Source organism: Corvus cornix, chromosome 7, assembly GCF_000738735.6.
Source record: "Corvus cornix cornix isolate S_Up_H32 chromosome 7, ASM73873v5, whole genome shotgun sequence".
NCBI classification, from domain to species: domain Eukaryota; kingdom Metazoa; phylum Chordata; class Aves; order Passeriformes; family Corvidae; genus Corvus; species Corvus cornix.
Genome location: NC_046337.1, coordinates 21,901,519 through 21,915,190, shown reverse-complemented (window position 1 = coordinate 21,915,190; position 13,672 = coordinate 21,901,519). Strand labels below are relative to the sequence as shown.

Below are 13,672 nucleotides of genomic sequence, written 5' to 3'. Positions count from 1 at the left end.
ATTCAGAGCACATACTAGCTAAACTGAGTTGCCGTATAGGGTTATGCTACTTCTTTAACGAATCCAAAACTCTTTTAGTTCCTCCTGTGTAAAATGTAGGCGTTTGCCACTATTCTACAGTGCTGCAGCATTTTTGATACATTAACTAAGGTGAATGTTTAGCACAACCATGGCTTCAGGCATACACCTCGCTCCTGCCCTGAATGGAGGTGTGTTGAGAGATGAGGAATCTCGCCAGTACAGGCTTTGGAGCGCTGATTATTCCAAAAGTTAGATGTGACAAGCGCATGAAGACTTGCCGCTGAGCGAAGCCTTGCAGTGGTTTAGTCTCTACGTGGTGCCTGTCGTCCTCCCCTGGCAGCAGCTGCCGGGCCTCCTGCAGATCCCGCCGCAGAGGATGGGCACCTCATCCTGAGCTCCCCTCCGCCACGGCTGCACAAATCCTGCTCTACCACACGAGCTTTGCCCGAGGTGCCGAGCGCAGCAGAAGCGCTGCCCAGCCGCGCTCCGCCGCGGCCGCTGTGGGGAGCAGGGCATGGGCCCGCCCGCCGCCGCGCCCCCGCGCCGCGTCACCGCCCGCGCCCCCGCGGGGGTGTCCGCGCAGCTCTCGCGAGAGCCGACGGAAGCCCGCGGGGGACCCGGCCTTTAATGTGCGGTCCGGCCGCGTTCGGGGTGAGTTTGTAAACACGGCCCGGCCCGGCTCGGCCCGGCGCGGTGGCTCCTCCTCCCTCCGCGCTGCGGCGGCGCGGGCGGGGGCGGGGGCGGCGGGGCGGGAGCGGCACGGCGCGGCGGTAGGCGGGGGATGCCCGGGAGGCAGTAACATGGCGCCGCTGCTCCTCTCCGCGGCAGCCCCCTCCCCCAGCGCGGCCTGCGGCTCCCGCCGCCCTAGAGCGGGGCGGGGCGGCCCGGCCGGCGCCGCGGACACCGGTACCCGCCTGGAGGTAGGGCCTGGCGGGCGGCCCGGGACGCGGGGCGGCGAGGCGAGTGGGTGGGGGGGGTGAAGGGGGCTGCAGCGGCATCCGGGACGCGGGGTGCCCCACGGCGGCATCGCCGGGACCGGCGCGGAGGGCGGGAGGAGGGAGCAGCCGGGCCTCGCCTTTCCGCCTCGTCTTTGCTCCAAAGGAGGCCTCCGTCTGCATCCATCGTCGTCTCTGGAAGGAGAACTTGGTCCGTGCCGGTGCTGGAGTGGAGGGTGCGGAGAAGGGTACGGGTGTGGGGGATGTTGGGCGCGGGGGTAAGAACAGCTTTTCTGCACCAGAGGGAGGTGTTGGCCTGCCTGGGGTCTGGCCGTGGAACTGAACCTCCTGGACCAGTTGCCTCACTGACTTTGCCTGTTATTGTGCATAATGTCTCTCTAGTTGTCTAATAAAAGGTTTCACGTGAAAAAACATGCCACAGACCCTCAATTAGTGGTAGCTGCACGGTGCTTTAAGCACAAATGTTTTATGCCAAGATGCAACCTCATGTTTGGAGTTAGGGGATATGTGTGCTGCCATGTTGCTTCTGCAGTCTTACTCATTCTACAGCCTTTTTGCATCCCTGTTCTTGGAGGGAGATCCATTCGTGTGTTTTTATGCCCTGTTCATGCACTGTGTGTCCCTCATTTGCTTTTCGTTCTGTTGCTTTCTCCCAGAGGTGTTTATCTTCCAATAGTGTTGCTGTCACCTGTTTCCTTGCACTGAAATGAGAAATTTGAATGACCTGAATACTCTGAATCATCCTCTACTTTCCAAATAATGACCACAAACATGGCTAAAATGTATTTTATATACCACTTTTTAAAACAGTGGGTTTGTTTTCTTTTTGACATATTCTGCTCATGGCAGTGAATGTCACATCCCTACTTCTTGCTGAGCGTAAAGCCAGGTAAGAGGTAATAAAAACAAACGTTGTGAAGTTTGGGTCATAAGACTGCTAGGTCTGTGTTAGATGCTGAATTCAGCCCTCCCGATAGGATGTGGACCAGTCCTTGTGGTTCTGGTCTTCCACAGGTGTTTTAGGTGGGATTTCTTGAGCCATCTGCTGAAACAGGTTGTTGTCTGTTAATGGACATCCCATTGCAGACGTAATTTCAGAGGGACAAGCTGTAGTCCAGTTTGGCATTCACTTGGATTAACTCTGAAGTGTTTATAATTATGCAATCCAGAATCAAAATTGTCAAGTTGTCTTGTTAAAAAACAAAACAATAATTTTGTCAGGGACTGGTTGTTATATAATGCTTCAAAAGAATTGTCAAATAATAAGAAACCTTAATGTGTACATAAAGTGAAGCAGCTCTTTTAAAAATCCATTGGGATTTTATGTTTCAGTACTGATGTTGCATGCTAATGCTTAATCAAGTAGTTGAGCTTTTGATCTTCTTCATAATGTTGTTGATATTCTATCCTGACTTGAATTCTAGAAATACGAATATGTTTGGTAGGTCTTTTTCCAGAAACTTCTAGACTATGTAGTATCTAATAAAATGCTTTCAGATCATAAATTTAATCATACTTACTTTTATTAATAATCTTGTTTTTCATGCTGCTTTTCTTTTATGACCACATTGAACAGCATGAACTATGGTATTATTTTCATTCTTTTGTCATTAAATTTTGAATGTGCCTAGTGCTAAAAATCCCTTTTCTGTCATCAGCTTTTTCTTCTTCTACTCTTAATTAACTTGAACTTAAAAATATACATTTTTACCTCCATGAAGTTTTCCTAACCTAAAGTTATTTATAATATTAACATTCTTAATGGTCTCTTAACATAGTCTTGAGTTTCTGCATAAAAATTACGTATTTTCGATTTTCAAAGAAGCAAATGTGACTCAATACTTTTAACTTTTATTTTGGTACTGAATAGATTTCAAGTTACCATTGTTCTGCATAACTGAACTATATTTGTTTCACATATAATATGCACTCTAAGGAGGCATTGAATATAGTTAGTGACAGAAATATTAGTCAGTATTTAATAATTATGCAATAAATGTTTTTTTTTCACATTTATGCTGTACTGTTTTCAACTTTGTTCAGTGTCAGCTTTGGTTCAGCCTGAGAACTTTTCCATTAGCTTCCCTTCAGATAAGAACTTCTCTTCAGGAAGGCGTTCCAAGAAATATATCATGTTTCCTTTCTAGGTAAAGCCAGTGGTCATTTCTATAAGTGCTTACAGGAAAGAAAAAGATCATTCTGTTTTAATGAGCAGGAGGAATCCTGTAGTGGAATATTTGATATATTTAAAGATTTTTAGAATTAAATTCTTAATTAATTAATTCAATTTTAGACTTCAGGGATGCCATCTAAGAAAATGTAAAAATGAAGTAACTTTTTGTTAAGCTTTTTTTTTTTTTTTAATTTGTTGAAGCTAGTGTATAAAAATGAGCTTGGATTTCTAATGTGTGTTAGGTTGAAGATGTTCAAACCTAGATAAATGAACTGGGGCAAGTAAGCCCTAATATCTCTAAGCAAATTGTGAAAAGATGGGAGGAATATTAACCCCTCTGTGCTCTTTTCTGAGGTTCATTGACTTTTTGCTTATCTACAAGAGCTGTATTCACATAGCCTGAATTTTTACTAAGTTAAAGAAAGATCAGGGGTGTCTCTGAAAAATACTTAAGCCAGAGGGTTGAATTAGAAGCCACCATGTTCAGCCAACAGGAAGTGTTAGGCCTAAGGACCTTTCTTTATGCCATTAGTGCTCTCTGTTTACCAGAAATGTGTCTTCTTGTGGAAGAAGCCACTCCTGCAGCTGAAGGAATTTATTGCTTTGTTTCTGCATATGTGACTATCTGTCCAACTGGCTTTCTTGTTCTTATTGCAACTTGTTAAGTCAATCATCCTTACTTGTATCTTTCCTTCTTGTCCAGATGCTCTGCCCTTTATAGAATTTAGACAAATTGGGGAAGGTATGGAATTAACTTTAGACATCAGATACAAGCAGTTACTTAATAATATCAGCAAAAAGTGCCTAACATTTGACTTTCTAGAAGAAAAAATTTGAGCATTATGCTAGCAGCGTAGTGTGAAGAAGGAGCTCCTGTTTTCCTGTTTGCCAGCTATTGCTATTTACAAACTTTAAATATTCTGGACTACACCAGAATCTATTAGGTTACTTTCTGCCAATCCCACTTTCATTATGAGGAGTAATGTTTTAATTTTTCAAGTTTTATCTCCTCCATTTCCTTCATTGTTCAGTTTTATTTTTTAGGAATGCCAAATTCGACAGTGTTATGGAAATAGAGTCAGATCACTTCTGAAAGTGTCCTGTAATGGTCAGGTATTAACTACACCACTTTTGCTTCACCTTTCTTCTTTTGCTTTATAGGAAACAGAAAATACAGCTGTTCCAGTCCCTCCAGGTAAGTAGAGCAATGGGATTTTCTTCCTTTTAAAATACAAATTAATTTTTTCAAATTTATGTCTCTTCTTTTTAAGTGGTGTATTCTACCTGCTAACATCGGATTTTTACTGAAATCACAACTTGCAAATCTACCTGTATAGTAAATTGTGGAAATAAGATAGACTCAAATGTGAGAAGTGATTGAAATTTATGATGTGGCTGCTGTATGCAAGCATTGAAAGTATAAGGGCGCCGTGTTCATTTTGATTTTTGTTGATATTTGTTTGGTTGTATAAGAAAGCCATCTCTTAATTGTGAGGCGTTTAAATTTAGAAAACAAAAATAGCTACCTCCCCCCATCTAAAGAAGTCTTGGGAGGAGCTAAGCAAAACACTATATTCAGCTCTTCAGGTAACCATTAAGAAGCTGTTATTCTTTACTGTGGCAAATATGTTCAGTTCACTTTACTTTCAATAAGTATGTACTCTAAGTAGAACTCGTAAAAGTTGATAAAACTTAAAGTTTTTGACCTGATTCTTTTATGCTTCAGTTTCCTGTTATAAAATGAAGCTTTAAAGTAAAGTCTTACATTACCTAAAGTAGTTATACACTATGATGAGATCAACAGAAAAGTTTAGTAAGAGTTAATAATTCTCTATACAGTAAGGCTTTGTATGTTGCAGTAGAAGGGGGCACAATCCCAGATCCAATGTAATGAATAAAAGGAAATGTTGACTAGACATGATCAGGCTTGAGGAAATGCAAACATCCGTAGGAAGATACATCACTGTTACTCTAACATAAGCACTTTGTAATGTTTGGACTCAGAGGAAATCAAATGCTGATGGACTACTATAATTCTTACTTGTCTCAGTGGCCTGATACAGTTTTTGTCCACCTTTTCATCTTTTTCAAACCAGACTGTACAGGTGTTTCTTGGGTTGGAGCCACATGCAAGTGGTCAGTGTAGCTGCAAGGCTTGGGTGTGCTGCTCATGTAAGCAGTAGGAGATAAATCAGCTGCTACTGTAGCTGCAGACTGACACATTGTCCTCTGTGGACTATCCAGTTTGGGAGGGTGGCACACTTGTAAGAACATGTATCTCTTCTTGCATGTTGGCCAAAAGAAGAATGCTGTCATCAAAAGTTTTAACATTTTTGTTTGTTCTTGGGGCTGTGTGTGTTCGTAGTTGTGTTTTCTGTGTTCAGTTCTGGCAGTTTTCTTCTGTGCTGTTTGTGTCAGCCCTGATGTTACAGGAGGGCAGTCTCTGTATTGCTACAGTGCTTAAAATAAGTAATCACAGGGTAAGACTACACAGCCTGTGAGTGGCTCTGTACACGGATGTCTTTTTGCACACACCTTGCTTTCTACAGGTACATATGGTACCATTTACATATGGTAAAGTAGAGGCTTCAGCTGCAAGTTTGGTGAGTCTTTAGTAGGTGTGTGTGAAGAATTACTTTTCTCAGCAAATTTGAATAAGTTTTTGCAAAGACTATCGATATATATACATTTTAAACAGCTGTTTAAATGTTCAGTAGAAAAATTTTGAAACAAGGTGTCAGTTGTGTTTTCCATGCTCCCATATGTAGGCAATTAAGAGAAAACAGAAGAATCTGTAGCAGTTAAAAAGCCAACAAGACATGACTTAAGTCAGTGTATGATTGTATTCTTTGTAACATTGTCTGCAGAAAGGTATTTTGAAAGCAAGCCTCAGACTATGTAATAATAGTTTCCACAAAGTGTACCCAAGGTGTTTAATTAAAATCTTATGGAAATATTCAGATAATTGTTGAAGCTATTTTTGTAGCAAATTTAGATAAATATTAAGGTGACATTTTGTAGAGACATCTTTATTTTTTAAATAAGCACACTCCTCTAAATATTAGTGAATTACCTGCAAACTCATTTTTATTTCTCCATATTATATATATTTTCAAGATGGATGTATACTTATTTATATATTTACTGTATCATTTACATTCCAAACATGATAGAAGAGGCTTGCTACATTTTAAATAGGCATGATGTGAATGTATTTTACTTTTGTGGTGAAAGTACAGAGCAAACACCAAAAAACTGAGATTATTTTCTGATTTTAGTACTGAAGTTGATTATCCTGCAAGGTTATTTCAAGTTTTTCCTGTGTTCAGCTCTGATCCTGTTACTGTGTGACTGGAATTCTACATATGGACTTCTTTATGCTACTGAAAGGAATGTAGGGTTTGAAGCTTACAGAAGAAAGTTGCAGTTCAGTGGACTGTAGTAAGAATCATTTCACTGAATGTTCATTCTATCTGAAGAGATAAGGCTGGAGTTTCGCATTCGTGTTGGATTCCTTCAGGAACTGTCTTTTTTTCTATGGGACAAGGTGTTAGCTGTTGCCTAGGTAACAGTCCAGGGTGTCTATAATTCCCCTTTAGTGACAGGGTTATCACTTCATCTATTACACTTCTCATTTGGCTTTGAGAGTAACATTTTTGTCAAGATGGCATCTAAGTTGCTATTTTGGCTTTCAAGGGAAAGGTATTTCCTAAATTGTTCTTTCTTACTGTGATATTCTCACTTGGAGCAATCAGTCTACAAGAGAGAGAGACTCTTTTGAAATTAGAGTGGCAATTACAAACTTTTTTTTTCTGAAAATTTGCCTTCTCTGTGTTAGTTTTGTTATGCCTGTCAGGCAACATGCAATCCACAAGGAAAAGAGGAGGCAAAGGATGGGGTTTGTGTGTGTTTTGTAGCAGCAGCGGGTTTTTGATCATGCAGAGTCTTCTAAAGGTGTCAGAATATTACCCAGGTTTGGATGGTCTATTGCAGTTGTTAACCTCTGTTCCTTGCTATGGTATCTTTATGGTATGCTTTAAATTTCAGAGTTATCTTGGATTGCTCAGAATGTCATCCAGTCAAATTTTGAATTTCTGCAAGGGTGGAGATTCCACAGCCCCACTTGGCAACCTGTTCCAGTGTTCAGCAGCCCTCACTGTGGGATTTTTTTTTTTTTTTAAATACTGTGTTTTCCTCTTCCTCTACACTTGCCCTTAACTTTCTTGTTAACTTGTGTCTTGTGAATGTTACATCTCATCCTTTTATTATACTCTACCTAAAGTCTGGACCTGACTTCTCTATATCAACACATTAGATAGTTTAAGACAGCAAGTAGATGTTTCTTTAGCACTCCTTCTCCATTCTGAATTTGCTTCCTGATGTTCCTCTTGTTATGTAGTAGTCCAGCCTCCTAACCATTTTGACGGGGCCCCCAGATGTTTGCTCTCCAGTTCATCAGCTGTCTTGAGGGGCTCAGCACTGGATATGGCACTTGAGCTATATAGCCTTATGGTGCCAGATAGAGGAGGATAATCACTTCCCTTCATCTCATTGCTGTGCCATTGCTAATTCATCCCAGTAGCCTCTTGTCTTTCAGTGCTGCAACTGACATGATGCTGAATCCAACTGGCTTTGTTGTCCACCAGGAGTTACAGGTTCTGCCCCAAAGCTGCTTGGCACCAGTTGCCCCTCAGCCTCCACTGTTGCATGGAGTTATTTTGTTCTAGGTGCAAGCCTTGCATTTGTCTTTGTAATAGGTAAATACAATTCTAACCAATTTGGCTGCACTAATGAATGTGAGCCCTTTGTTTTCCCATCCTGTCAGATCTAGTTTCTGTTTAGATTTTAAACGTCCAAGGTCTTGCTTGGAATGCGAGTGAACTTCTTTTCTCTTTTAGGTGCAAAAATTTCAGTGCTTCAACATAATTTTTTTTCCTCAGATGTTATCCGGAATCTCTTTACAAGGGATTACCTCACAAAATTCCATGTGGTCTGCAGTCAAATAATGTTACAAAGATGAGGAAATGAATTTATCTCCAATTTTTTTCCAGTAAGTTTGCCAGAAGGACAGCGCTGCTTTTCTTTTTCACAAGGATTGATTTTTTAACTTGTACATCAGGCATTCAAAATTCACAGGCTTTGCAAACCAAAACATGGAACCAGATACAACTTCACATGCAAATACGAGCTCTGGTAATACTCCTTTAAAAGAGAAAATGAGTGGACTTAAAAAATTGATCTTTACGTCTTCTCACCTAGGAGAAATACTAACAGCATGGAGGGAGTAGGTTTTATGGCCAAAACTGCATCTTTCAGAGACTGGCAACAAGATACAGTAACTGAGTAGAAAAAATGTCCTACATGCCCTTTAGTTAATCAAAATCTTCATCCTTTGGATAAAAAAAAAAAAAATCAGAATTGTTTCTTACATCATCTGACATTTCTGATATGGATATTACTAGTCGGCTCATAATACATATCCATATGTGCATATTGGCATATGTTGGCATATGTAGCCATTATGTAAGTATATGGTGCCCTATGATCACAGGTTTAACAAAACTAATTCCTCTTGAGATCTAAATGAGACTAACTCTGTTAGTTTGAGCCTGCATTTAAAGAAATAAGATTGTTGCATAGCTGAAGAAGAGTAATAAGCTTGTGGGATAGCTGTTAAGTCTATTGAAGTTCCACATATTGTAAGGATATATTCCTAAAGTGTCATGGATAAGGACCTTATTTCTTACCCTGGAGCCTTAGTCATGAGTATTCAGACTTGCCCATAACCTCGTTAATATTCCTTATTAGTGAAAGTACCAAGTTCACAGTTTGCACAGTTCAAAAAATACTTCATTCATTCAGAAACTTGAGACAGGTTGTGAACTCTTTGCAAAGAACAGTGGAACAGTCTTCATCCCTGATTTGCTTTGGCATCCTTCCTTTGGGATGTAAATGTTTCCCTGAGCTGTCAGTGCCAAAGACTCTAAAGTTTTCTGGCAGCCATTCGTCTCTTCTCGACTTCTGATCTCAGCTCAGTATCCTCATTCCTTTAAATGTATATATTTAGAAGTGACAGTTTAAAATCTCCTCCATGCCATGTTTTCCTTTCTTTGCTGTTGGGTGTACATTACAAAGGACACTGGGATCTCCTCCTCCTTGAAGGAATATCCAAAAAGTCTATACACAGTAGTTTTTTACTGTACAGGTACATCCAGAAGGATCAGGTACTGTGCAGTAATGAGTATGAAATGGTTTGCTTATGCTTACTTGATATGTCTTGTGTCTAGTGCCCAGGTGTGTACCAGAAGTGTGCATTCTTAGGATGGTTAAACAATTTGAGAATCCTTGCAACTCTACATGACCAGCATGCTGGGGGAGAGATGGATTTATTCTGCCTATGATATTTAATCATAAAAACATCTTTATTCATCTTTATTTGCTTCATCAGTCTAAGTAGTGTTCAGAACTAACACTGTTAGTTCTTCATACAAATATTCATTTAAAGATGAATGTATTTCCTCCAGCGTAAAGCCACAGATGCCACACTAATTAGAGGATGTATTGAAGTAAACAATTTCTTTGAAAAACTGTTGTGTTTCATGGGTGGATAGTGGACATTTTATCATTTATCTTTATGAAATCATGCATTATTTCATTTTTAGCATGCACAGTAATTAATATCTTCTTTTAGTTACAGTTCATTGCCATGAAAAGGAGGATATGATAGTTTGCCCTATGAAACAGGTTTATATGTGAAATTTGGCAGGTATGTGTATTATTGTGTGGGGTGAGTATGCAAAACAGCGCCAAGTATAATTAATATCTTACTTCTTTCCTAAGTATTTTTAGTCTGTCAATAATTTAGTAGCTGAAACATTAGTATAGTGCATGTTTTTGTAATTAGATTTGTAACGGTTTACACAAAGGGCTGTGTGCCAACTTACCTTTAATGATGAGCTTTAAATAAAGATTGTGAAAAGGCTAAGTAATCAACACTTCTTCCTCATCTGTTGGCACCATAACCTTGACTGTGTGGTATTGTCTGCTGCTTTGATTTCTTTTTTAACTGTGAGAATTGGATCATTAATACAATGTATTTGATTTCAGTGACAAGTTGTTCTTACTATGCTTTCAGATACTTTTTGCAATTAGTCATGTTACATACAAACATGTGGATTTCTGATTGAGGTGTAATGTTCAGAAACTGCTGTGGTGGATTTTGTGTACCTTCCTGACAGAGCTTGAAAATCCATTTGAATCATGGGTATTTAGAATATTAGTGTAGTCAGAAGGTAGAAATTCTTGCCCATAGGATATTAAAATAGCCTGTGGATGTTGATGTATTGATAATTTGTTGGAATATTTGTAAAATTTGTTCCATTCTAATTTTAATACAGGTAGCACAACGACCTGTGGAATATGAGTGATGACAAACCCTTTTTATGTACTGCCCCTGGATGTGGCCAGGTAATGGTCTGAACTGAAGTTACTAGCATTGATCAAATAAAAGTAAAACAGTGAAATGTATTTTTAGGGATTGATGGAAAGGGGCTTATGATAATTGCTAGAAAGTATTTTTATTTTGCTGAAAGGCAAGAATTTGTAGCATGTTATATGTTTATCCAAAATGCTATCCACAGAAGAAAAAACTAATTAAATTATTCTTTCTGAGCTAAAAATAATTTAATTTGCTAGCCCTGCTTTACTTGCTTTCATTAGGAAAATAATCAAGACCTAACTTGTATGAGATAACCTGCATTTTCTAGGATATTTCAGTGTTGGTGGGGAGCTCAATGTGAAGGTTCCTTGTCACTACTCTTCATAGCTGTGGTGACTGCAGATATTTATTGGCATAAGTTTGTTTTATGTATGTTGTTGTGTATAGGAAGATTGTAACACTATGCATGCCACAGAGTATATTTCAATTCCTATTGTAGTTTTAATGAATTCTAGTAAATAGCATTAGTGTGTGTGTGTGTGTATATATATATATATATATATAGGTGAATGTGAACCGAAAAGTGAAAATATTGTGGAGTATTTTAGCAGATGGTTGCTTAAAAGGAAGCTGTCTTAACACTTTTATTTAGTATCCTGAAAATAAATGCATTTGCATTATCTGCTGTGTGTGGTGGACATCCCTGCATCCTGTGTATAAAATTATTTCATAAGCTGATTTTTTTTCATAATATAATGGTTGCTGCCTTTATATAGAATCGATTTCATAAACAAGATGTTTTTCCTTATATTTGTGCGCTTCAATTTATTTGGATTTTGAGTTCAAAATACTCTCATTTTTATTCTGGAAACTTAGCTTTTATGATGAACGACAGTATTAATGTTATATTAATGTGGTCTTCTGTATTTAAAGCAGGAGAGGACTAAGATTTCTTGTTATGTCTAGTATGTTCAGAGATATCAAAAGTAACAGAAGAGGATTGCTTTCTCCTAAGCAACGTGTTTGTCCCCATCCCAATTGAATCTCATTGCAGTGTATACTGTCAGAAGTTTTGGTAACTAAATCTCACAGAAGACATATCATGGGGTCTACAGCAGTGCATGTTTCCAGGGAAGGTGAAGAGAGAAGTTCGTGTCCCGGAAAATGGGCAAGGCTTCTCCAGATGCCAGCTTCGTGCTGTAGGACGGAGAGAGGGAGTCAGGATCTGGACGTCCTCTTCCCTCTGGAAGAGCTGGTGCACCACTTTGTGAGGACAGAAAGCTACATTTAAGTCTTTTGGGGTGATAGAACGCAGAAATTTCTGACTTACTCTGTATGCAGAGATAAGGCACAGGAGTTACGGAGAGCTGGGTATTTGCAACCCTGGGCAATAGAGTTGTAAGGGAAAAAAAGTCCCTTGCCTGTTTCACCCTTACAGTGATCCCGCATTTTTAATTTCCCTCACAGTTCCACACGTACATGTCCTTTCTCATGGAAACATTCTGAGTTACTGTACTCTGAGGTCAATTCAGCTTGTATGTTAGTTCCTGAGAGGTGATTCTTGGTATGTGTCTGTTGTAAGGTACATGTGGAGTGACTTAAATTAGTGAGGCATAAGAGAAACATAATTTGTGGCTCAAATGTTCACAAAACACATTAAGAATTACTATGTTTTGTGTAAAATGTGTTCTTTTTAGGAAAGCTGCAGCTCGGGAAACATTTTTTTAGATTATGTCAATTGAAACACTAACTTCACCCACAATTACAGATACATAGCAAATTGGTGAAAGTAAATAAATAGTGAAAGTAAGAATTTCTCTTTTACAGCATATAGTTTGTCTGCTTACTGCTTTTTTTATAGCATAGACCTCAAATTTTGGGGAAAGTGTGCATGCAACAAGCAAACCTGAGATGTTTGTAAAGTGCTGGTAGGTTTAGTTCATTCACAGCATTACAGTCGTCTGACATGGTTCTAGTGTTTCCCTTTCTACCTGCCTCTTGTTTATGTAGTAAATGGTCAGGGGCAGGAGCTATAGTATATTTTATCTTCATGCTGTTAAATGCAGTGAAGTTTGTGATTACAGATCAATTGTCATTATTGTGGTTATACACACAATGAAGTAGTCAAGTAGTGGTAATGAATTACTAGACATTGTCAAGAACCATTAATACAGCAAATGGTTGTTTGCTGCTGGTTGATGGAGGCAGCACTCCGAGATGTTATCTTGGACTTTTGATATATGCAGGTACTTACACTACAATTTTCCTGGTACCATACTTAGTTACTATGAGCATCATTTGAGTTTTATAATATTTCTGCTTGGTACTGTTGACCAAGGAACAAGATATATCTGCGTTAGAGGGTTGTCTTTTAATGTAGTAATGATAGTTTTACATGTTGGAAAAATTGCTTTCTGTGGTATGGCATTTGCTGTGTTCACACTCCCAGTTTCAACTGTTTCTTGAAACTTTCTGCTGCAGCGTTTTACCAATGAGGATCATTTGGCTGTCCATAAACATAAACATGAGATGACACTGAAATTTGGTCCGGCTCGTAACGATAGTGTCATTGTGGCTGGTAAGTATATACTTCTGTTAAGTTTATTCACTTTTCTGCTGGAATAGGCATATGTTTTATGCATTTTCTGTACATGATACACAGATTAAGAGAATGTGATACATTTTCTTCACTATACTTGTCTGCAGTGTGTGCTTAGGCAGTGTTTTCTTACATAATTCATGTCGGAATTTGAAGTCAGTATTATTCTTCATAAGTTACTTTTATTTGGATCTGGTATGTAATCCAAATATTTTTAAATTATCAATACTTAAATAATTGATTAAATTATGTAAGCATTCAGTAAGAACATGCTAGCAAAGGCTATGCCTAAGAGGATCTGGAACTAAATTAAGCTGTATTTCCGTTTTAATTATTCATTGATATTACTTGTCTCTTAAATTTTAAAGTATGTAGCATCTTTTACATATCACAGTGATATTAGAAGAATCAATCAGTGATTATTCTTCTGATGGGATAGTAGAAGAAAAATCAAAATTTTTGTTTTCATTTTGGCTTAAATTCAA

At 38.9% G+C, this 13,672-nt stretch overlaps 1 protein-coding gene across 9 annotated transcripts in view; it reads left to right on the top strand.

Moving 5' to 3' along the window:
- The first annotated feature begins 606 nt into the window (after positions 1-606).
- ATF2 (activating transcription factor 2) overlaps positions 607-13,672 on the top strand; it is a 50,663-nt gene continuing 37,597 nt past the window's right edge. For 2 of the 9 annotated variants that reach the window (XM_039554874.1, XM_039554870.1), the window contains exons 1-5: positions 607-672; positions 4,312-4,345; positions 9,842-9,916; positions 10,548-10,617; positions 13,070-13,166. In XM_039554874.1, coding sequence (XP_039410808.1) covers positions 10,570-10,617; positions 13,070-13,166 — 145 coding nt within the window. In that variant the 5' untranslated portion in view covers positions 607-672; positions 4,312-4,345; positions 9,842-9,916; positions 10,548-10,569. Of the gene's footprint in view, positions 673-802; positions 942-1,055; positions 1,205-4,311; positions 4,346-8,090; positions 8,201-9,841; positions 9,917-10,547; positions 10,618-13,069; positions 13,167-13,672 lie in introns of those variants that run through there. The other 7 variants (XM_039554872.1, XM_039554873.1, XM_019290384.2 and 4 more) reach the window with 7 other exon arrangements.